General features: G+C 39.4%; 1 protein-coding gene across 7 annotated transcripts in view; it reads left to right on the top strand.

Moving 5' to 3' along the window:
• Amot (angiomotin) overlaps window positions 1-15778 on the top strand; it is a 65450-nt gene extending 49672 nt beyond the window's left edge. For all 7 annotated transcript variants that reach the window (XM_071606393.1, XM_071606399.1, XM_071606396.1 and 4 more), the window contains 6 exons: window positions 603-752; window positions 1859-2049; window positions 10524-10646; window positions 11868-12100; window positions 13279-13989; window positions 14308-15778. In XM_071606393.1, coding sequence (XP_071462494.1) covers window positions 603-752; window positions 1859-2049; window positions 10524-10646; window positions 11868-12100; window positions 13279-13989; window positions 14308-14405 — 1506 coding nt within the window. In that variant the 3' untranslated portion in view covers window positions 14406-15778. The remainder of the gene's footprint in view (window positions 1-602; window positions 753-1858; window positions 2050-10523; window positions 10647-11867; window positions 12101-13278; window positions 13990-14307) is intronic.
• Window positions 15779-25545: the final 9767 nt, after the last annotated feature.

Below are 25545 nucleotides of genomic sequence, written 5' to 3'. Positions count from 1 at the left end.
GCAGAAGAAACTTTCTAGGAAAGTGGTGATGAGAACTTACATTGAGAACTTATCAGAGACAGACTTCAAAAAGATAATTCTGGCCTCCTTATAGTTGCAGACTTTCTTACCTAGAAATGGAACAGCAGTATAAAATGAGATGGGTTTCCTTTTCATACCAAATTAAACCTTTCTTCCCAAAGAGTCCCCCTACTCCCTTTTTAGCACTTCTTTACACTAACAACTAAAATAAGCTATACCTTCCTCAAGAACATTCTGGTTGAGAGTGAAGAAGAAGAGCAGAGGCAAGAACATCCATTAAGTGGGTACCTGAAAAACTTGCCAAGACATGCTGTGCTTAAGGGAGTAGACTTAGGGAAGACATAGAGATGGGGAAGGAGAAGGAGATTAAAGAGGGGCCCCTGATTCCATTCCCTTTTTGTATTCTCTGTATGAGAAATATAAATCAGCCTGCTGCACATCACAAAGGACTTTGTCATTCATTTCTTTTTAGAGCTGGATTCTAGGACAGGAAGGGAGCTAAACACTGCAGGGATCTGCATAACTGACTTTGTTGCCTTCTTTACTTCCATCTTGCAAATCTCCCCATCTGGGATTTCCAGCTGAAAAAGAAGCAAGTGTATGTAGATAAAGTGGAGAAGATGCAGCAGGCCCTTGTACAGCTCCAGGCAGCATGTGAGAAACGTGAGCAGCTGGAGCACCGACTCCGGACACGACTGGAAAGGGAACTGGAATCCCTCCGAATTCAGCAGGTATGAAGAATCTAATAAAGATGGGGTGCAGGGGGAGAGGGAAAAGGGAGAAAGGGAGAAGGAAATAGATGATTTGTGGTTATTTTTCAGTTGGCATTTGGCATGAACAAAAAAGCAAATATTTGCTCATCTTTACGTTTTTTGCCCCACATACCTCGCTGAAGGCTACCTCCCCATTATAAATAGAATGCCTGCTTCCTTAGCTTCCTATTCCTATTCCAGCAATCCCCCACCATCTCCAGTAGTAGGGATTGAATCCAGGACCCCATGCATGCTACTTAAGTGCTTTTCCACTGGGCTTCATCCTCAGACCTTCTCATTTTTTTTTTTTTTTAATTTTGGGGCAGGGACTTGCTAAATTGTTGAGGTCCTCACTAAGTTGCTGAAGTTGGCCTCAGGCTTGTGATCCTTCTGTCTCAGCCTCCCAAGTCTCTGGGATTGCATGGATGAGCCACCGTGCCTGGCTCCAGCAAAATTCTTAATGCTTCTTATGATCTTGCACCTTTTATTTTTCATAGGAACCAAAACAGTAGGCCCTGTAAGAAGTGAAACTACTATACAAATAGACTCTGAGACATTTTAGAATTAGAAATGGTCTTCAGAAATCACCTGGCCTCAACTTTAGAGGAGAGAAAAATCAATATCCAGAAAAGATTGTATGACTCACAAAAGATCACAGAAGTTAGGGGCAAGTTAGCAACTAAATCCTAGATTTTTGAAATCCCTATTCCTGCCAACTAACTGGCTGGGATGGCAGTTTTCACCCTATTGATCCACTTTTTGAGTATCGTGACATTTATACATGGCAGGCTCTTTTTCTGACCAAAGGAGTCTCACATTCAAGTCCAAATCCCACGGTCTGAAGAGAAGATCTGAATTCCCCTTTCTTCTTTCTGAATCAGAATCCAAACTAGAAACTGAGAATGTAGCTCAGGGTAAGAACACTTCCTTGGCATGCACGAGGCCCTGGGTTCAATCCCCTGTACAACCAAAGGAAAAAGAAATTCAAGCTGAAGTTGCTTGAAGTAGCCTTTCTTCAAGTGGAACTTGGACACTGTGTTTCTTTCTCTTGTTAATCTGAGGGGTCTTGGTATCTCCCTCAACAGCGCCAGGGCAACTCTCAGCCTACCAACGTTTCAGAATACAATGCCACTGCCCTGATGGAGCTCCTTCGGGAAAAGGAGGAGAGAATTCTGGCCCTGGAAGCTGATATGACAAAGTGGGAACAGAAGTATTTGGAGGAGAATGTGATGAGACATTTTGCTCTGGATGCAGCAGCAACCGTGGCTGCTCAGAGGTGAGGAGGTGGTTGAGAGGGCCACTGCTTGAAGTGGGTGATTGCTAAGAACTGACAGATAATTAATTCATACATTTTCCAGTATATGATTTCTCTGATACTCTAGTCTTTCCTCCAGTTTTCTTCTGAAGTGTGTGATTTTTTTTTTTTTTTCATCTGGGGTTATGCAGGGACTGAATGGCTTCGGGGACAGAGGGTCAGGAATTTGAAAATCAAAGTTTTATGGACTTACTAGAATAATAGTAGCACTTGCCTCAGAAGCCAGGAAAATTACAGATGGGATCGGCTAAATATTTGTACACCTCCCTCCCCAGAGCCACTTTCTCTCAGCCACATGTGCACACTGTTTAGCCCTAGGGCTGGAATGAAATCCCCCTTCAGAGAAATGCCACTCAGAAGCTAAATGTCACTCAGTAGTGGCTGCTGCCATTTGATAGCTCTGGTTCGTCCTGGGTATGTTAAAGGCTGTGCTGAACATGAATCCATCCCTGCCCTTTGAGAAGGTCTATATTTGAAGGCCACATTCTCTGTGTGCTTAAGATCATCACATGTGAGCAGTCCCATTCCATCTGGTACCAGGGAGAAAGTGGCGGGAGTATTTTGGTTTCAATTTTTTATTTGTCCTTCTTATATATTATAAAAACTAAATTATTGGCCTTTGGAGGAAACAGTTGTTCTTATAAACAACTTATAGTTTGTCTTGCTGTTCTTCATTATCATCAGTTGAAAAAGAAGGAAAGAACAACAAAAACTCAGTTCAGGTTCAGTTCAGGTGATGATTTTGGTCATGTTGATAATAGCTCCTGATTTGGAGTTGGGTATCAAAGGTGTGCTATGGCATATTGCTCCTAGATAGATTTCTATCCAGAAAGTTTTTAAAAGCCACAGTGTTCTTAACACTTCAGTATGTGGTAAGCCAATAGAGCCTAGAAAAATGCCCACCAGACTTTGGGCTGCAATATATGTGTGGAATGGGAAAATGAATACATTTATTTTTGAGTACTTCTCATGCCTGATCAGATGGGATAGGGCATCAGTGCTTAAGGAATTGTACTGGTGCTTTGTCAAACTCACTCCTTATTCTCTAGGAAAATACCTTATGTCTCTCTAATGTAACCAGCTTGCTTTCAGATAGTCCCTATATAGACCTTTAATAGATAGAAGCTACCAAAGGCTTGATTTTAACATTCCCTGGCTTTGTTTCTTGAGAAAGACATGCTCAGTACATTCCAGGTACCCCAGCTGTGCCAGAAGATGGTCGTAAGGTTTGTAGGCAGATTCAAAGAACAATTAAGTATCATTTTACCTCTAGCTTCCAATGAAACCAATGAAACCGGTGCCCAGCACTTGTTCAGAGGTTATTCATGAAACCATGACACTGAAAACAGTTATTATTGGGAGGTAGGGAAACATAGGGTAATTTTGTCATGGTTGGACAGAATCTTAGAAAGATTCAACTCCTAAGTGTGTGTAGTGTGAGAAAATACTAGAAAGCAGGGTGCTGATTCCAGGTCAAAAAAAACAGGAAAGCTGGATGGGGCTTATCACAGGGGGGTGGGGTATATATATATATATATATATATATATATATATATAAACACTACCCTCCTTTCTCCTTTTAAAGCATTGATTATTAAGGGAACTGCCTTTCAGATGGATGACCAGGATTTGTTGGCTCCCATAAAAGGTAGAATTAATTAAAATTGAATTCCTTTAAATTATCAGGTAGAAAGTTTTCATGTAATCAATGTTTTTGGAAAAATATGTGCTTATCATTTAGCATGAGAAAACACAGCCAGTTCCCATTTAATAGGAACATTTTCTGATAGTTGCACAGGCAAACATTCCAGATTTGAACGGTGCTTTCTTTTTCTTTTCTTTTTTTTTCTTTCTTCTTTTCCCAGTGGTGCTGAAGATTGAACCCATGAACCCAGGGCTTTGTGAAAGCAAGTGCCCTACCACTGAGCTGTACCCTCAACCCTTTTTAAAAACTTTTGAATCAGTCTCACTAAGTTTCTGAGGCTGGCCTCAAACTTAAGGTTCTCCTGCTTCAACTTTCCGAGTCTCTGGACTCGAAAACATGCACCACCACACCAGGCCTTCATGCCATGGGAGAGACTGAAAGATTGAGATTGTATTCAGATTCCTATGAAATGAGAGAATTGAACGAGGTGATTCCTCCAGACCCTTCTATTTCTAGGACTAAACTATATTTCTTTTTTTTAGTTGTAAATGGACACAATGCCATTTTATGTATTTATTTTTATGTGGTGCTTAGGATGGAACCTAGTACCTCACATGTGTGAGGCAAGTGCTTTACCACTGAGCTATAGCCCCAGCCCAAAAACTGTTTTTCTAAAGGTAGTACCTCTTCTGCTTTGCTGTGGAAATTGGTCTCCTTTTCCTCTTTTGTTTTTCATGATAGGAAAGGCAGCAGAATACAACAGACACTAGTATGGCAGTATGTAAAAAGTAGATGTGTAACCGATGTGAATCTGCAATATGTATACAGGGTAAAAATGGGAGTTCATAATCTGCTTGAATCAAATGTATGAAATATGATATGTCAAGAGCTTTTTAATGTTTTGAACAACTAATAATGAAACAAAAATAAAAAAATAAAGATATTGTAAAGAAGAAAAATTAACTGAGACTGTAATAAAGATAAACTAATTTTTTATTACTTTAATTCTAATTTGTTATGTATGACAGCAGAATGCATTATAATTCATATTTTACATATACAGCACAATTTTTCATATCTAAAAAAAAATTTGGGAGGAACATTCAAAAACTTTATTTCTGAACCTGTGGGCTCCTCTGCCTGTCTTGCCAAGATCTCTTCCCATTCCTTTTCCATTCGTTTCCCTTTTCTTCCTCCCAACCTAAATGTAGGTACTCAGCAAGGTTCTGCTTTCTGCCCCTTTCTGTGGTAAAAGCTTGTATTTGCTTTCTTTCAAAATAATTTTTAAGTGCCTATGATATTGGTTGCAGATGGAAAGTGCTCCAAATTTGTTTAAGGAGGGAAAGAAAGACAAACAGAAAATAAGAGAAAGGAAGTGAAGGAAATGATTTCTAAATGTATAATTTATATCCATAAATTTAAGTCCTTGTTTTAGTGTACTGCTTAGTTTCTGTTTTTGCTACTAATGTCTCAAACTTAATATATTCCAAACCTAATAACTCATAGGTAAATGAAGAGTTTCACAATTAGGAAATCTTACTTAGATGGTGTCAGTGGTAGTGGTAGAAGATAGAATATTTTTTCAATAGATTATTAGTTACACATTAAAAAAAATCTCATTTAGTTGTACATTTTGGTTCATGTTGGTAATTGAATACAACAGTGTAGCTGCCACCAGGACACATTCTGAAATGACCTTGTGCCCCTTGAATTTGATCCCCTTTTCTCCAGACAATGACTGATCTTCTTTTTGTCATAAATTTGCAATTTTCTTTCCTAGAGTGTCATATAAAAGGAGTTACATTGTGTTTACCCTTTCTTTTTGAATTTTTGTGATCAGCATTAATTATTTTGAGGCCCTTCCAGGTTGATGCATGTATTAATAGTTCATTCTTTTTTATTGTTGAATAGCGTGTCATGGTACCAGAGCTTATTTATTTATTCACTTGATGATGGACATTTGGATTGTTTCCAGTTTGGAGATATTGTGAATAATAAAAGACATTTAAAAAATATCTTTATTTTATTTATTTATTTTTATATGGTGCTGGGGATCATCAAACCCAGCGCCTTGCCCATGCTACGCGAGCATCTACCACTGAGCCCCAGCCCCAGCCCCAGCCTCAGTCCCAATAAAAGACATTTTAACATAAAGAAAAGACAAATTGATCTTTTCTCAAATGAGAAGACATATATTAGGTAGTCTTTTTATATCCTTCCCAGCACTTTGATTCTGTAGAATACCTTTTGTCAAAGGGAAAGCTGTCAATGAAATGATTTCAGGCAGGACCAGGGTATGAAAGCTAAGTTTAGCCTTAAAGGGTCCAGGAGAAGGCATTTAACCCATATGGAGAGTGTTGGTATTGCCCTTTATCCTGAGATGTATCTAGATACCAGATTTACCAACTCTGTGATATTGGACAGTCATATGAGTAGGTGAATTTTACTTGATGAAAAGTTAAGATGGCTAGTGAGGGGGGAGAAAAGAGTAAATCAATGATTTTTTGCTTATTTAAAATTAGTATTTGATACTTAAATATTTTTTTTCTTCAAATGAGTAATGGTGATTTATATTATTTATAAAAATGTCTAATGCTTATTATACAAGGTGCTCTTCTGAGCATTTTACTCTTATTTCTTATCCTCAGAATACTTTTAGGGAAAGTGCTATTGTCCATTGTACAAAAGGAGGAAACTGAGGCACAGAGTAAGGGGTTAAATAACTTACCCAAGATCACACACAGCTACTAACAGGTGCAAGAACCAGAATTTAAATTTATATTTTTGTTATCTTAGCTGCTGTACTCTACTGCCTCCTAGATATGGGTATAGCTCAAAGATGGTGAAATTGGGATCATTAGCTCTTCAGTAATACAGTTTGAGACTTATTATTTGGTACTAGGGACTGAACTCCAAGGTGCTTTACTACGTAGGTAAATTCCAAGTCCTTTTTATTTTCTTATTTTGAGGCAGGGTCTCACTAAGTTGCTGAGGTTGGTCTTGAAGTTGGAATCCTCCTTCCTCAGCCTCTTGAGTCACTGGCATTACAGGTGTTTGCTCTCATGCCTGGCTTGAGATTTATTATTTCCCTTGGAAATATTATAAACAATCAAAATAATGCCTATATCAAGGCTCCTCTCTAGATGCTTAACATAGATAAGGGAAATTATGATCGAGTAAAATTCTCTCTTCATCCCCAGAAGACCTATTTGACTATGCAAATTTTTAAAATGTTTTTTGTAGTTGTCGATGGACAGCATGCCTTTATTTTATTTGCTTAATTTTTATATGCGGTGCTGAGGATCCAATCCAGTGGCTCACATGTGCTAGGCAAGTGCTCTGCCACTGAGCTACAACCCCAGCCCAATTATGCAGATTTTGAGTTTCAGCTCACAAATGGCGAATTTCTTTCCTTTTGGTGATTGAACTCAAGGGCAGTCGACCATTGAGCCACATCCCAGCCCTATTTTGTAGTTTACTTAGAGACAGGGTCTCACTGAGTTGCTTAGCATGTTGCTTTAGCTGAGGCCGAGGCTTTGAACTCTCTATCCTCCTGCCTCAGCCTCCAGAGCCACTGGGATTACAGGCATGTGCCACTGCACTAGGCAGTGAATTTATTTCTAAAGAGCAGCAAAAATGGCAACAAGATAACATACCTGATTGACCATATAATATTTTAGTATGCATTTACTGAATCTGGTCATTACCTTTCTCTAAACTTACAGTGTTTCATTTGTATTTTGGGTAAAGTAAATTCAGGAAAGGAAGAAATAAGGGCAGGAAGAGCAGAGGTAGAAGCTCCTCATACACGTCCCACATGGCGACCTATTCCTTCTTGTCAGCATCTCTCAGATACCATCCTCTGCTTTCTTCTCATTCTACCTTCTATCTTAGTCATCCCTGTTTTTAACTGTGGCTTCTCTCTAATAATAACAGTGGTATTAACTCTGTAAGACTAACCCTGGCATCTCCAGGATTCAAGTTAGAGTCTCAAGACATTTACACTCCAATGTCCCTAAAATTGCAAGCTGTCACAGCACTTTCCAGACATCATCTTCTCAGTTTCCTATGACAGCAAATGGTATGTCATCTTTCCTAGATATTGTAATTAGAAATAAAATTTTCATTCATTCTTCCCTCTCCCTAACACCCACATCCAAATGGTCTCACAGTTCTTCCAATTCTACCTCCTATAGCCCATTTCCATTTCCCTTCCCACTTCACCAGTTCATGTTTTCCTTATCTCTCAATGGGATTATTGCAATCACCTTCACAAATTGTCTGTCTGATTCCAGTGTCTCTCTCCTCTAATCCCTCCATCACACTTCAGCAAGAGATAATGTTAGTGTCCTAAAGCTTGGCACACATCAGTTCATTCCCTTAGAAAAGCTGTAATAATTTTCAATGCTTCTTGGAATAAAGTCCAAGTTCATTCCTAGAGCGGTTAATTATTTACTTTGTCTTGCCTTGAAAATTTCCTGAAGTCAGAGCCTAGTCTTTTCCACATTTCTCCCCTCAGCAGCCTCCCAGTAACTTCAAACACTGATCTGCTTATGGTAGAGTCCATGTATTAAGTAAATAAAAGGATCCTGCCCATAGGGCAAGATGGACTTGAAGTTTAAACGATCACTAAGTATTTTAATCATGAGGTCATAGGTGTCATTCTAGAGAGGAATTTGAGTAATGTGATTGGGATTACTTCTTTGAAGAAAGGAAAGAGAGAGAAGATGACTAGGATGGGGTATTCACAAGAACTGTTTACTTAAGAATTTGAGATGGGTTATATAAAGTTCAGGGATATGTGTTTGCAGGTTGTGTTTTGAGAAAGTAGTCAGCATCTCTGTCCTGATGTTTTTAAGGATGTTCTCAAAGTATTGTAAGTAGCTACTTCAAACACTATGCTTGCCTGCTTTTTCCTGGGCCATTGGCTTACTAGTCCTAGTCTTCTAGAAGGAAGATTGATGCTGAGGGCTGTCCTGGCAGCCCTGTAGGAATTCATTTAAGTGCCCCACATTTTCAGTCTCCATTCCTGAGGAGTTCACAGTGTCCATGTCAATTAGCTGGCAGGGCTCTGTGTACCCAAAATGGTCTTTTATGCAATGAAAGTGGCAGTAGGCCAGCACTAGTTCCCGCAGTGACAAACCATACGTTCAAGTCCCCAGTGTCCGTAGACACCATGCTCTTTTCGAGAGGCCTGGCTCTAAAGCCTCAGCCATCAGTTCACATTGGCACTCTGCAGTGCAGGAATAGCCTCTGGGATTTTACCAAGTGCTGGAAGTTTTTCAAGCCATACTCTCCTGTATGTTATTTTTTTACCTTTGCACTTCTCACTTAATAATAAATTGCTTTGTTGAGTGCCTTTACAGTGAATGATGCTTTATGATTTTACATGCATAGTTTTATTTTATCCCCTGTGACATGAAGATACAATTATGGTTTCCATTTTGCCTATGAGGAGATTGGGACATGGAACTGGTAACTGACTTTCTGAACTCATTAGGCTTGTCAGTGGTCGGGTACTTGGGGAAGCTGGGACTTGATCCCAGTGTCATCTGTAGTCAGAATCCTGTTCTCAAACACTACCCAACATTGTTTCCTCTATCTATCCAGTAGGGCTACAAGCAGGTGAATCGCACCAGAGGAAGCATAGAATTCTGAGGTGCTAAAATATTTTGAATTTAGCAAATGTTGAGAGAGCCATTGCATTCCTCCTATTTTTTGCTCTCCATTCCAATAAGTGGTTTCAGTCTCATATATAAGATGCAAGCAGTTGCTTTGCAGAGGCTTGTCAAAATTCCCCAACCTTTTTGTCAATTTTCTGCTTGTTCATTCTCTTGCCACTTCACCCCCATCTGCACTGGTCACAATCTGGAAGTTAAGAGAACATAGCTAGCTGCCAGCAGAAAATGTGCCCAGAGTTCTCCCAACCACTGTTCATTGTTGTGGGAAATGTAGTGATGCAGGACTCTCTCTCTCTCCCCCTCTCTTCCTCTCCCCACTCTCTCCCATTCCCTTTTCCCTGTCTCTGGGTCTCTGTCCCTCTCTATTTCCCTCTCAAATGCATCCATTTTTCATCATTAATTGGTTTTGAGTAAATGGCTGAGACACTTTCAGATGGAACATGATGGTCCCTTATGCAGTTGGAATTCTGGCAAGAGAACAGTCACATTGATGGGGTAGAGTCATTGATTTGGTGCTAGCATGTTCCAGATGTAGATTAGATAAGGAACTGGGTGGCAGTGAGTCAAAGGCCCTCTTAGTCCACTCACACGTCCTACCTGATCTTAGCTGTTGACGTGCCTATTATTTGTTTCTAGCACTCATTCAGGTGTATTTACTGATATTCATCAGCAAAAATAAGCCACTTAGTAACCCTCCGATTTCCTTTATACTCTAACTCTTCCCTTTTCTTGGCTGTCATGAGACTAAAGTAGAATATGTACAAATTCCTGTTACTTGGTCATGATCTAAAAACTTGAATGGGCTATCTGCTAGGTTTGGGGAGGACATCTTTTCCGGTTCTGGAAGCAAGCATGTGCACATTTCATAGAGTTCCTCACTAACTCTTGCAGCCATGTCCATAATAACAACCTCTTCTTCTACTCTGAAGCTGAAGCTTCCTATTTTGGAGACTCTTAACACAATAACTCACTCAGGGAACCCAACCGTTCCTAATGTGATTGATTTCCAACTCAGGCTTTCTAGGAAAGCCTCCTTCAACTTAGGAGGGAAATAACATCTGTTGGTTTTGTTGCCTGCTTGTCTTAATTATTGCCATTTTCCTCCCTAGGGATACAACAGTCATCAACCACTCTCCTAACACTAGCTATGACACAGCTCTAGAAGCTCGTATCCAGAAGGAAGAGGAAGAAATCTTGATGGCCAACAAGCGTTGCCTGGACATGGAGGGCAGGTAAAATATTGATCTGGACCCTAATGCATCTGAGAAGTTGGTGTAGAGACCAGATAGGTCAGTAGGGAATGGTAAGCATCTTTATTCATGGCTGGAGAAGATGATTATGCAGCCTTACCCACCCTGCTATACTGCTATCTTCCCTGACAGCTTGTTACTTAGAGTTTGAGATGTGATGACCCTGACCATTCCCACTAACTGGCCCCTGGCCTTCCTAATTGCTTGCCATCTGCCTTCTGCCAGAGTTGAATTATTGACATTTTCACTCTGAGCTATTCTTCTAGCACCACAACCCAACCCTGTTACATAGCAGACTACTCAGCAAAAGAATATCCATTCAAACTGTCATGTAGGCCACCTGATGCCTCTTAAATCCTCTATTTTTTGGCTTGAAAAACTTCCAGCACTTCCATTTACTTTTTTTTTTTTTTTTGGTACCAGGGATTGAACCCACAGGTGTTTAACCACTGAGCCACATACCCAGCCCTTTTTTATATTTTATTTTTAGACAGGGTCTCCCTAATTTTATTAGAGCCTCGCTAAGTTGTAGTGGCTGGCCTTGAATTCATGATACCCCTGCCTGAGCCTCCCAAGCCACTGGGATTACAGGCATACACCACCACGCCTTGTTTCAGGGTTATTTACTTATTACCTGAGATGGTGGCTCATTCATAGAGGTCTTCAACTTCTCACTGAACACGTTTCCATTGACTCAACTTCTTTGAGACAGCATCAAATACATGGCTTTTCTCATATCCCGCTTTTTTTTTGCCAAGACTCTACTTTGATTATAAGGTGTAAGAGATAGTTCCTGAATATTCTGTTGTATCCAGTTGGATGTGCAGAAGGACTTTTTTAGAAAACCCTATGGCACACCATTCCTTGTCTTCTAACTTAGAACTCAGACTAGGCTATCCCTTAGTCAGAAAGATAATGGGAACTCAAATACACATAGGTAGCAAGATCAGAGCCCAGAGGTAGCAACAAGGTTGTTTTTTTTTATTTGTTCCTTTTAGTTCCATATGACAGCAGAATCTGTTTTGATATAATTATAGAAGCATGAAATATATTTTATTCTAGTTAGAGTCCCATTCTTATGGATGCACATGGTAGGTATTCACTGTGTTGTTTTCATATATGTACATGGAAAAACTATGTCATGGAAACCTATGTCAGATTCATTCCAATGTATTTTATACATTCTTTATCTTGGACTTCTAGGATCAAAACCCTCCATGCCCAGATTATTGAGAAGGATGCCATGATCAAGGTACTCCAGCAGCGCTCCCGGAAGGAGCCGAGTAAGACAGAACAGCTGTCATCCATGCGGCCAGCAAAGTCTCTGATGTCTATTTCCAATGCTGGGTCAGGCTTGCTCTCCCACTCATCCACCCTGACTGGTACACCCATCATGGAAGAAAAGCGGGATGATAAGAGCTGGAAGGGGAGCCTAGGTAAAGACAGCAAATAAGGAAGATAATAGTGACACATTTCAAGAGAGTCCTGACTAAGTGACCCACATAGCAAGGAAAAGGGGCCACTATCCACATTCTAGAGGGGAAGATGATGTAGGTTGGGGTTTTCTCCTCCCGAGGGGCTAGCTGTATCAGGAGTTCCTCCACACTCTGAATTCTCACAGTGAAAACATTGAGACCAAAGCCTAGCAAACATGAATCCTGAGTTCATCTGGATAGGAAGGAAGATAATTTGGAGTTCATCTTAAAGTTTCTCAGATTTGGCCTTTGCTGCATGGGACCTTTGTCTTTAACCAAAGCCCATGTGGCCTTTGTGTCATTTAAAATTTCAAAAAATTTTAGCATTTCTGTGTTTCTTGGAAGATCCAGACTCCTTATTAAGCTAAATGGAGCTGGGTGACAGGATTTTTGTTAGCAGAATGTTCTGATATGAGAACAGAATGTACTTTTTCATTAGATTCCTGGGCAATAGTAGCAGCATCTGGAGCAGCAGCAACTGCTGATATATATGCAATATATTGTGATCTATAATATTATAAATAATACATATAATATGTATTATACACAATATAGTAAATATATATTTTATATATATACTTTATATATATGCTTAATATATATATATTTTATTTGATCTTTCCTTGTTGTTTTTAATATCTTCCTTGGTCCTCTGACCCTTGAAGTGTCCTTTGGCTAGAGTAAACATTTGAGGAACCATGGTCATGGTCTGAACCATAGATCACAGTGTTAGCACTCCCATGTGTGTCTACAGGCTTCTCCCCTCCCTCATCCTTTTCAGCTCTCTGGTAGTGTGTGGTGTTGGTTAAAACTGGAACCAAGTAAAATTTTGATAAATCGGTGGAACTTAATCACCATTGAAAAATAAACCAAAACAGATTCACAGGACACTTAATATAGTGTGCTGAGAGTTGAATAATGAGGACCAGAAAGGATCTTCCAAGGCAGAAGACAAGTTTTCACCAAGGTGGGAGGTGGCTCAATTTGGGACTTTACTGGAGGCAAAAAAATAAAGGATTTAGACTCATTCGAATTTCTCCTGAACTCATGCAAGAGAGAATAGCTAATCAAACATCTGGGTTGGAATCACCAATTGTTTCTTATTTGTTTATATTTTTTGTATTGTTTTTCATTTGTAGGCATTCTTCTGGGTGGAGACTACCGTGCCGAGTCTGTCCCATCCACGCCTTCGCCTGTGCCCCCCTCCACTCCCCTGCTCTCGGCTCACTCCAAGACAGGCAGCCGAGACTGCAGCACCCAAACTGAACGTGGAACCGAACCGAACAAAACTGCAGCTGTTGCTCCCATCTCTGTTCCTGCTCCAGTTGCTGCTGCCACCGCTGCTGCCGCCATCACTGCCACCGCTGCCACCAACACCGCCACTGCTGCCACCAACACCACCACCATGGTAGCTGCTGCTCCAGTTGCTGTTGCTGCTGCTCCATCTGCTGCTGCTGTTGCTGCTGCCCAGTCTCCAGCAACTGCTGCTGCTATTTCTGCTGCTGTTTCTCCAGCTGCTGCTGCTCAGTTTCCAGCTGCTGTATCTGCTGCTGCTGCTGTTGCTCCTGCTGCTGCTGCTGCTGCTGCTGCTGCTGCTGCTGCTGCTCAGGTTGCTCCAGCTGCTTCGGCTCCGGTTCCAGCTCCAGCTCCGGTTCCAGCTCCATCAGCGGCTCAGGCTTCTGCTCCGGCTCAGGCTCAGGCACCAACTCCAGCTCCGTCTGCGGCTCCTGCTCCAGCTCCAGCTCCAACTCCAGCTTTGGCTCAGGCTGAGGCTCCTGCAAGCCCAGCTACCGGTTCTGGAACACGTCGTTTGTCTATAACAAGTTTGACCTGCAATCCAGACAAGACAGGTAATAATTCTGCATACCACATAGTTTCGAGTTCTGTCCCCAAGTACAGATTTATTTGCTGGTGTCTGCTGTGTAGGTAGAGGTAGCCATTTGGATTGAGCTTTTCATGTTCCAAAGGGAATTTATCAGAAGAGGGAAAAGAAGAATGTTTGAGATGGGAGCAGGCATGAGTAGGTGCTAGTGTTCTAGTAATGTAAATGAGAAACTTGCCAAACAAATTTCCTTGCTATCGCTTCATGAAGGTTCTAATGCTATCTGTTTGTAGAAATTTTTTTTTACCTTGTCCCTAATGTTCTCTGATCCCTTGTTTCCACACAGATGGCCCTGCTTTCCACTCCAATACTCTGGAAAGAAAAGCTCCCATTCAGATCCTGACCCAGGAGCCTGATACAGAGATGGTGGAATATCTCATCTAAATAGCCCAATCAAGAGCTGCAGTTTCTCAGCAAGAATGAATTAATCATTTTCTTCTTTTGTTTGTTCTTATTTTGAGGGTGAATACAAGGGTTGGGGGGAGGGGATGTTTTTTAAAGGGACTTTTTATTGGAACAATGTAGTACTTTAGTCATACCATATGAACTCCAGTCTATTCTTGATTCTCTAGGAAGTACTTCTAAAAGATAAATTGATCAGAATGTGCTCTAAAGTTTATTGTTTGGAGTTATAGAAATATTGGGACTGTTAATAGGTAGATACACATCCATGTTTTCAATGTGCTTAAAGTTGCTTAAAATGTCCCTATTTGAGATCAGTTTTTATTGATGAGCACAGTATGTGTAGAAGACAGTGTGGAACATGTAGTTTGTAAGTGGGAAGCCAGAGAGAACTTGAGTGTGTGCTGTCTTCTCTAAACAGCAGCCACAGAAAACTCTCGCTTCAGGCTCATGAAATGGAATAATTTTAGTAGCTGTGTAAGCTGGAGAAAAGGTAGGGAGTATTGGGGTATGAAAGGGTGCTAGAGCTAATTCTCTCTCCGAGTTGCCCAGCTACCCTGCCCCAGCAGATTGTATTGATCTTCATTTCAGTGGTGCTTTGGAAGTGGATTTTTTTGGTTCCCTCCTGGAGGTTCATGCATTCATATATGTACTCTGGAGTTATTTATGCATTTGGATAATTAATATATTGCTTTCAGATGCTAGGAGAGTAAATTAACTGAGTGATGCACAACTTCCTGTCTTGTAGGGAGTTATATCAGGTGCCTTGATGGAGAGTTTCATGAGATTTTGCACACAGACTTCTGTGGTCTGGGTGTAGCCATGAACAGTGCTTACTGACCTTTCATACAATCAATTGGCTTAGTGTTTATTTCTTCTACAGCACAGATTCACTGGTTGGGTCACCAGTCTCCAAATTGCCAGTCATGGGCAAAGTTAGGAGCATTTTTGTTGACAGGTTGAATGCTTTGAATTTCTGGTGACTACTTTAGAATAGTTCATTTTGTTTTCCTAAATTGTTAGCATATGTCTGCATAGGCATATGTGACTGTCACCTCCAAGGGAATAGCATCAGAAGTCCAAAGTACCATGCTGCAGTCAGGGGAGAGGCTGATTGCAGCAGTCTCTTCAACTACCTCTTCTCAGTGCCAGTGACTCCATCTTGGAATCCCTTTGGGAAGCAGTGGGAAATGTGCATGTGGGCAGGAACCAAAGGAGGCCTTGCCATAGTGCTGCCTCCAGGGACACAGAGGGATGCCAATTTCCACAGGTCCCTGCCCTGTGTCACCTTTCTGCCTTTCATTAAGGTGACAGATCTGCAGATAGTGTCATTAAGATCAGTTTTCAAGGGTATAGGGAGGGTGAGGGGGTGTGGGAGGGTGCTAGGTAAGGGTAGGGGTGGGTAGATGTTTGGGGATGTATTAGTTAAAATCCAGACTAATAGAAGGGTAGCCTGATGTATTATGTCATGAGCCACAGTGGTGGGAAGGAACTGTAGCAATGTAGCTCTACCCCCTGATTTTAGTGGTGAGGAATATGAGACTTGGAGAGGTTCAGTGACTCTTTCAGGATCAGATAGCACATCTGTCCATTCTCCCAATTGCCATGCTTATTTTGGGAACTCCTATTCAAAAAAGAAGAACCTATTTTAAGAAAAGGCATCTTCATGGTCCAGAATATATGTATTTTTAAAGCATCCCTGGTTTGAGTAGTTTGTCCAGGGTTCTGAATTTTTCTTTTGCCTCTCCTGCAGTGCCTTCTATAAGATTTTCCCTTTCCTGATCCCCATTTCAATATTGAGTTGTGTGAAATGTCTCCTTAAGAAATCAACTCCACTTTTTTTCTCTCTATGACATTGGGTATCTTGGGTGATCTTACAGGGTTCCTCTGTGAGTATAGGAATGGTGTATTTACCAGTATTCTTTCGTAGTTCATAATTATCTTCCAAAGGAATTACTGTGTGTGTGTGTGATAGGGATGGACAAGAGGGAAGGTATTTTGATTTTCAGCCAGTCTTTTCACATTTTCAGTAACAAAGTAATCATCCTACACATTAGTCCTCAATTATAAAGTGAATGACAAATAGAAATTAAAAGAGCAGTTGTGCCCATTCTCATTCATACTACCCATTTAAGAGAGCCCCAAACCTCAAATAGTAGAAGCAGCAGATAACAAACTTCAGGAGAGCTACTTTATATCCAAGCAAATAAATTTAAAAAATAATAAATCTTTCATGGTGATAACACATTGCTTGAATTTTGGGGGCTCTGGGAGCCATGATTATAGTCACATTCTGTAAGGTGACAGATGTCATATCACACTGTGTGGCAGCTATCTCTTTAGATTTGTGTGTTTGGGGGAAAGGAGGAAGTTCTTGCCTAAGTACTATTTTGAACTTTCCAGAACTTTTCTGCCCTTTCACAATAGAGGCAGTCCCTCTTTGCTCAGTTTTCAGCCCTAGGTAATTTGCTAAAATAACATTTTACATCTAAGAGATGAAGTAAGACCATGTTGATGTATCCTGTTTATGCAAAAGATAGACCCTACCCTTTCAGAATGTCTTTACTGAAAGTGTCATTTCAAAAATTCAGGTTTATGGGAGAGATCTCAAGTTAGCCATCTTTTCACCCTTGTGTGGATATAACATTTGAAGGATCTTTCTGGAATCCACCGATCTATGTATTTTACTGGCACCTCATAGAACAAGAGGGTGACCTTGTTGTCTTAACTTGTACTGCCTGGTGGTCTATAGGGACCTTTGATTTCAATTGTACATCAATGTCCCATGTCCAGGAAAACTTCATTAGAACAAGTCTTACTTGATCTAAAATTCCTATTAACAATGTTCTGGAATGAAAAGTAGCTTGAACTTTCTTTTAAATTCATGTATCTTGATTATTGTCTTAATGAAGGATTTAATCCCAGTGCTGCTTTTGAGCTTCAGGGTGACAGGAGAGCAGGAACATGAAATATCTGGCATAGGAAATATACCAAGAGACCCATCCTGATTTCCTTTTGTTGTTACACTGTTGGGTGGGTATAACAATTAGGAAATGAACAAATTGATTGTGCAAACTACTTTTTCTGAAGAGCCTAAATCATGCGACTGCTTGAAGTATATTATGCATATATACTAACTTGGATAAATTTAATTCTCACATCCATAAGCCATACAATCTCCTGTTATCTCAAATGCTCATTCATATATGGAATGTTACTTAAGATGTGTGCCTTCTTACTGAAAGTGTTTTCAAGGGAAGGCATCAGCTGTGGGCTAATTGCCAACAATTTCAGTCCTCCATGATCCTTGGAATATATCTTCCAAGTGCCATCTATCATCAGTAGGACAAGTGTCGGGAGTTTGTTTATTTTCTTCCAGTAGCAACGATGGGTTACATGGAGCTCTCAAACCTCCTTCTGGCCTCCCTTGTGATTAATGGCATGTGTTTGTAAAATGGATAGCTGGGGTTGGCAGATGGCTAGAGAAGAATCGCTTTTGATTTTAAATGTATGTGATCCCATAATGATTGTAATCCCATTCTGTAATCAATGGAGCTAGTTCCAATAAAGTGAAGCAGGTTTAAATCCACTTTGTGCCTATCTTTTCACTGACAATAAAGTTAGCTGTTTTAACATGCAGTACCGTGTGGAAAATGCTTTGGTGTTTACCGACAGAAAATTTCTTTGTGCTATATTAAGTGATTAATTTCAATTCAGTTTGCAGAGAAATTGCCTTTCAAGGACAGCATGCAGTAGAATTTGTACTTTCTTGAAGGATGGGATATGATTATAGATTATAAAGTATTAAGACAACACCACAGGCCACATGCTTTAATTGGTCTCTTTATATAATCAGGCAGTATATATTAAAAGCTTTGCATCTTTTCATCTCCTAGTTCCAAAGGATAAAATGATAGCCACCCAATGTAGAGAATCAATTTTTGGTTAGCATTTTGGAAGGCCCCCTGATAGCCCTTTTTTACCCTTGTTCTTATGCCAATTCATCAGTTTTGGTTGAGGGAACTTGTTATTAAAAGCACATCAAAACCACAAACAAGTTGGCTCTTTACTGAAAATGTTGAAGCTGCCTTTACACTGCCATTTCTGGGCCTCCTGTTTGCCAGTGAGTTCCAAACCTGACTGGTGAGGAAAAGATCTCAAAAGACAAGGTTGGGGTTATACCTCAGTGATAGAGCACTTGCCTAGCATGTGCAAGGCCATAGGTTCAATACCCTATATGGGGGAAAAAAAAAAACCTCTAAGGACTTTGAAATGGTATGTTTTCATAGTGAAGTTGGTCTGATGGTGATGGAGCAGGTCTAGAGAATTCATTCAACTATAAATTTGATTTCTTCTAAGTTGGGCTTCATCCCCTCCATACTTATGGTGAGGTATTTGGAAACTATGGATGAAAGCCCACCCCTCTTTTTTCAGGACATAGAAAATGGTATTAAGTGAACCACACCTTACAAAACTTTGCAAGGCATTTCTTCCAGAACCATCTTGTGTCCAGTCATTAACAAGTAGTCACTTGCGAAAAGAAAAAATAAGTGTTTCTTCAAAATTGCAACATCACACTGTAGGAGCATTTCTAAATATTTTTCAGTAGGAAAATTTGATCTGGTACATGCCTGCTATTATACCTCCCTTTCTGCAGGCTTTCTTTTTTTTTTTTTAAGAGAGAGTAAGGAGAGAGAGAGAGAGAATTTTAATATTTTATTTTTTAGTTTTTGGCAGACACAACATCTTTGTATGTGGTGCTGATGATCGAACCCGGGCCGCACGCATGCCAGACGGGCGCACTACCGCTTGAGTCACATCCCCAGCCCTCTGCAGGCTTTCTTATTGAAATAAAATGATGTTCATAGCCTCTATGAGATGCACTATTGCAGAAAATCACCTCCTGCTTTCCACCTCCTCCACCTCCATCTTACCCTACAAGAAGCTATTTATTGGAGGAAAAGAATGTAAATGGTTTGGTCTTAGAATACTTTCTACATCAACTGGTATTTGAATGAAGAGTTTTCACTGACAGGACTTCCTTTCCAAGAAGAAAAATATCATGCACAATACCAGAATGTCAAACCATCTCACAAAGTACTCATTCCTTAGGTGAACCAACTGAATGAAGCCCAGCATATCGATTTTGCTCCCCATGTTTTGTCATTTACTAGTCACTTCTACCATTGGATTAGAGCATGTGCAAGAATTGCTGAATAACTACTTACTAGATGTTGCCATTGTAGAAAATAATCCCTAGAATACAAAACTTTAAAAATACAGCCCATAATTCTGGTTTATTAAAGAAAACACACATGCATGCATGCTTGCACACACATGTGCGCACACACACAGAGTTCATTACAATCTGTCAAATGGCAAAAGTTTGAACAAGATACAGAATCAGTGCACATGAGAGAAAAATGGATGGTTTTTGTGATCACATGGGGGAATGAAGAGAAACAAACCTGAACTTTAAAGGATGTGTAGATGTTAATCTAATGAACTAGGGACCAGAGATGAAGATTACATGTAGGAGGGACAGCATGTGCAATGGCAATCTTACTTTGTCAGTTCTAAGATGAAACACCCTAGGGTCTTTATTTTAACAACCTCCTCATGAACACTTATAAATTCAGATTATGGAATGTATTAGTGTAGAAATCAACAGAGCATGGAGTTCTAGTCCTGTATCAGTCACTTAACAGACATTTACCTGTGGACAAGTTCCCTAACAGAATCAGAGAGGTTTATCAGTACAATGGGTATAAATACGTATTTCTGTGGACCTCAGGGAGAGGGGGGCAGGAGACTCTCACTTTTTGAGACAGTATATAATATATATAAAAATTGCAGTCAAAACAATGGGCTGAATCCATAAAGAAGATGTGGTTTGATATTTTGTTAAGAAAAATACAAACATAAAAAAGCAGAATAGCTAGGGCACCTCCATAAACCTGTTACTGGGCTTCAACAATTACCAATCTTGCTTCATATATTTCCCCTACCCCCTCACCTTATATGATTTTGAAGCACATCCCAGACATCAAGGCATGTTTTTTAATATTTATTTTTTAGTTGTAGTTGGGCACAATACATTTATTTTATTTATTTATTTTTATGTGGTTCTGAGGATCGAACCCAGGGCCTCACACATGCTAGGCAAGTGTTCTACTGCTGAGCCACAACCCCAGCCCCCATCAAAACATTTTATCCATAAATATTTTAGTATGTATAAAGAAGAAATTTTTCCCATATTTTAGTGGTGCATTATAGTAATTCATAAGTGGGATTCTTTGTAAGGTGACATTTTTAATGAAAAAAAAATGTTAAGAACTACACCTGGAATCAAAATAACAACTCACTAAACAAACAAAACTGACAGCATGTTTATGTTTGCCACTTAGAAAGCTTCGTTTGATTCCTCAACTTAAGGCCTTAAACCAAAACCAGTGGTCTCAAAAACAAGGATTCATTCTCCCTTAATCCATATATCAAAAAGGCAGTATATTTTCTTTAAAGGCTCCCCAATGTAATTTCTAAGTCATTATTCTTCCTCCACTCATATAAAAAGCTCTGGCTCCTTTAATGTTCCTGTCATCCAGCTGTTCCTTGTTTACACTCATCTGCTGATTTGGTCACTGTCCCAAGTGCACTGATGATTTTGGCCTATGGATCACAGTTATATCTCCACCCCCAAACGACCCAGCCAGCATGCTGGCCTTTCTGCCAGTTCCTTGGCCTCTCCATCTCTTCTGACCTCCACGTCCACTGCACTTCAGTCCTCTGTGTTCGTAGCCAACCCAGAGCTGGTCATCACTCAGCGCTGCTCCACTGTGCACATCATGTCCTCCAGTGCCCTGCTCTCTGGCCAGTGTCCCATCCTCCCAGTTCTTCTACTCCATCTGTCCATTAAGTCCCTTGATACCTCTGTTTCTCTTCAGGCTTTCAGCCCTTACCTACCTGATGTGGGCCTCATGCTTAATCACCCAAACCTTCAATTCATTTATACCCCCTAAAGCCTCAACTATTCATTACAAGTCAGAAACTCTCCCTCATAGCTTATATCTAATCTATTACTGATTCTATCAAAATAAATATCAAAACCAATCCATTTACTTTTTTGCTACTCTACTGCCAACAACCTGTTCAAAGCCACCAGTCTGGACTATTTCAGTAGCGTAACCATTGATCTGCTATACCCACTCTTTTATTCTAGTGTCTATTCAGCAAAAAAAAAAAAAAAATGTATTTCATATAATTCCCCTGCTTTTTCCCATTGCAATGTAAATAAAATGGGACTACAAAAGGCAAAACAACTGAGCCAAGGTTTTATAGCTGATAGATTTGGAACTAGGACACTGGTATCTTGGACTCTGTTCCATTAGTATCATTTTTTTTTTTTTTTTTTTTGTACTGGGGATTGAACCTAGGGGTGCTTTACCATCCAGCCACATTCCCAGCTCTTTTTCTTTTTGGAGACAGGGTCTTGCTAAGTCTTTGAACTTGCAACCCTCCTGCCTCAGCCTCCCAAGCCCCTGGGATTACAGATGTGCACCACTGCACCCAGCCATTAGAACTATTCTTATGCTTTGTTCTAAGTTATCTTCTTTTTTTCATGCTTGAAGGACACAATTAACATGGCATCATGATTTTTTTTTCCTGAAAATATCCTAGAGAAGTGTTTTTAAAATTTTATTTATTTAAAGCATACACAGTAGTAAACACCTGTTATCCCAGCAACTTGGGAGGTTGAGGCAGGAGGACCCCAAGTTCAAGACCAGCCTCAGCAACTTGGCAATACTCTATCATAAAATAAATTTTTATAAAATGGCTAGGGATGTATCTCAGTGCTAAAGTGCCCTTGGATTAAATCCCAAGTACCACAATTTTTTTTTTTATTTTTTTAATAAAATTCAAATGTTTTAAAACTGGTACACAAAAATATAAAAACCAACATATTACTTATACAGATTAATGGGGTACATATGAATGTGATATTTTGATACAGTATAAACATATCTATCTCCTCTATCATCAATTATATTTCACAGTGAAAACATTCTATATTTTTTCTACCAGATTTTTTAGTTACACAGTACATTGTTGTTTTCTGTAGTCACCCTCTTGTGCAATAATACACTAGAGCTTCTTACTCCTAACTGTAACTTGGTACCCATTGATCAAACTTTCCCTATCCCTCCATCTCTGCTACTCTCCATAGCCTCTGAAAGCTACCATTCTACTCTCAACTTCTGTGATATCATTTTATGATTCCACATGAGTGAGATCAAGAGCAGCATTTTGAAGTCCTCTCTAAGCATCTGTCTCAAAATCACCTCAGGTGTTTATTCAATGCACAGTCCCTGTCCTTGTCCCTAAAGATGCTTATCCTGTAGTTCTAGAGTAAAATCAGGCCCGTTAATTTGCATTTTAGCTCCTCCTGAGACTACATAGTTGGAGAAACACTGGTCAAAGATTTCCTGACATTTGTCTTACTTCGCTTCCCTTCAATAGTTCCCCTGTAACATAATAGACTCCCAGTTGCATATGGTCAAATGAATAAATCCACTGTGAGTATTAACATACCTTACTTCAGTGGTCAGCCATTTTATTTTCTTTCACTTTTAGTACCTATGGTGAAATGGTTGCCTGTTCTCACCAGATAAGACTCTAAGTGTTTGGATTTACTGCTATGATCAAACACAGAATGTTGTTAGTTACTTTTGTTTTTGGTTTATAGTCCTTGAAACAACACCACCACATTTGTGATTTTGGCCAGTTCACTTAGCTCCAATGACCATTCTGTAATATGAGGTCACTGGATTATGATCTCTAATGCCCCTTCTGGCTCTTATACTCCATGATTCCATGAGACTAAATACTGCTTCTGAGATCATACATTCTTTCACATGGATCCAAAATTGACTGTGAGGCACAGATAAAAGACATTTTAAATGTGCATATGCTGAAAAATTCTACAGACCTTCACATCTATCTACCAAATCTCAATTTCTTCCTTCAGGTTCTGTCCACACTTCTCCCATCTTGGCTATACCTACTCCATTCTCCCACTATGCATGTCATTTCTTCAAAGAAGAAAAATCCACAAGAATAAATTTTCTAGAAGCAACTGAGACTTCAAACCAGAGGGAAGACAGGATAGTTAACACTTCTTTGAACACGTGAATGTAATGTAATTCGCATTTGTCTAGTTATAGGAGAAAAGTGGAACAAACAAAGGAGAATAAAAGAAAAGTATGCAAGGCATGTGATATGTTGCAGTAGATGACCAAGAGAAGTATGGCAGATGCTGAGCCACCATGATACCCATGATACTAGCAAGAGGGGGAAAGAGGAAAGGGAAATAACTCTTTTGTGATCTCTCAGATATTAGAAAGTAGTTGTGTGATAAACATAACTTATGTATTCTTCCCAACAGTTATAAGATCCAAAAGAAAAAGAAAAGAAGGGTACACATCTTTCAATACTATTTTTTTCTTTCACACCCCTGGGATAGATGCACATTTTTTGAATCCTGAAGTTTATATGATTTGGAAAGCCTCTCTGGAAAAATAATTTTTAAAAATCATGAACATACAGCCAAACACTAAAATATTTCTTTAGAATGAGAAATCACAACTAAGCACAAATTTTTAAAAGTTGACAAAATTTTTAAAATCCCTCTAACATCACAATAACAACTAACAGTATTTTAGTGAACTACCAAACACATATCCTTAGCACTTTTCCCCTAAAGTTTCAGCTTTGTATGATTTGATGCTTCATGTCATAGTGATTTTACAATATCATTTTCTACTAAGAGAACAGAAAGAAAACTTTGTGTGATTGATCAAATTTATTATTATTGTTGATAGTTGGAACAATAAATTTGCAAATTCACGTATTGATGTTCTTAATGCTTGTAGAACTGATTTAGGTTTATTGTCTAACAGCATAAGAATTCTGATAAATTATGTTTTATATAATTCTTACCCAGAATATATAAAAGTACAGTGCACATTTGTGTATATTGTATTATCAAGTATATTTCAAACAGATGAAAGCTTCTTCTGTGACTAAGCATTAATAACTGACACTTTTCATACCATTTTGCACATTAGGTGAGTGAAGGAATTTTCTACAAACTAGCATCTTAATCAGTATATTTCAAATTTTGTTTGTCCTCCAGTACCACATGCTTTCAGTGCCAAGTGCCATAAGACACATTCATATAGTGTTAAGACCTCTGGCTTTACACCTTTGTATTGCCATGCCGGATAAGTCAGCAGAGTTAAGCAGTGGGGGTATTTCTGGAATCCATTCCTTTACCAGCATGATTCAGTAATGATTTATCTATACACAGGGCTGACAGAAAATCACATAAATATATTTCATTAAATACAAACTAAATACATCTCCAATTAGAGTTGTCCTTTGCTGGGTCTCTAACATGAGAGAAAATGTTATGGAGGGAAATCAAAATGAATGTCAGGGTTGACAGGGGGAGAGAGGGAGATTGACTTATTTTAAGGAACTGGCTCTCATGATGGTGTGGCTGGTAAGTCCAGAGTAGGCTGACAGGCTAGAAATTTAGGCAAGTTGGTCTTGCAACCTTGAGACAGAATGGAGTTTCCTTTTGAAAACCTTAGTCTTTGCTCTTAGGGCCTTTAACTAATCACACAGACCCCACCTAGATTATGAAGGAGGATCTTCTTTATACAAAGTTTACTGATTTAAATGTTAATCACATCTAAAATAACTTCATAAAAACATATGGACTGCTATCAGATCAAACGACTGAGTATCATGGTTTAGCAAATTTGGCACATAAAGTTAATAATCAGTCATCTTAACCAATTATAACCAATAAATTGAGTTCTCCTGTTTTTTCCAATTTTACAATAACATACAACGATCTGAACTTATTCTTACGGAGCCTCCCAAACATCAAGATGGTCCTATGAAATTCACATCACACATCCAATCTACCAGCAAATTTCATCCATTCCACCTTCAAAATATAACAAGAGTCCGTCCATTTTTTTAAATTGATTTTTTAGTTGTAGTTGGACACAATACCTTTATTTTTTATTTATTTATTTTTAATGCGGTGTTGAGG

The sequence above is a fragment of the Marmota flaviventris genome, chromosome X, assembly GCF_047511675.1.
Source record: "Marmota flaviventris isolate mMarFla1 chromosome X, mMarFla1.hap1, whole genome shotgun sequence".
NCBI lineage: Eukaryota > Metazoa > Chordata > Mammalia > Rodentia > Sciuridae > Marmota > Marmota flaviventris.
This window is presented reverse-complemented; position numbering and strand designations above follow the sequence as displayed.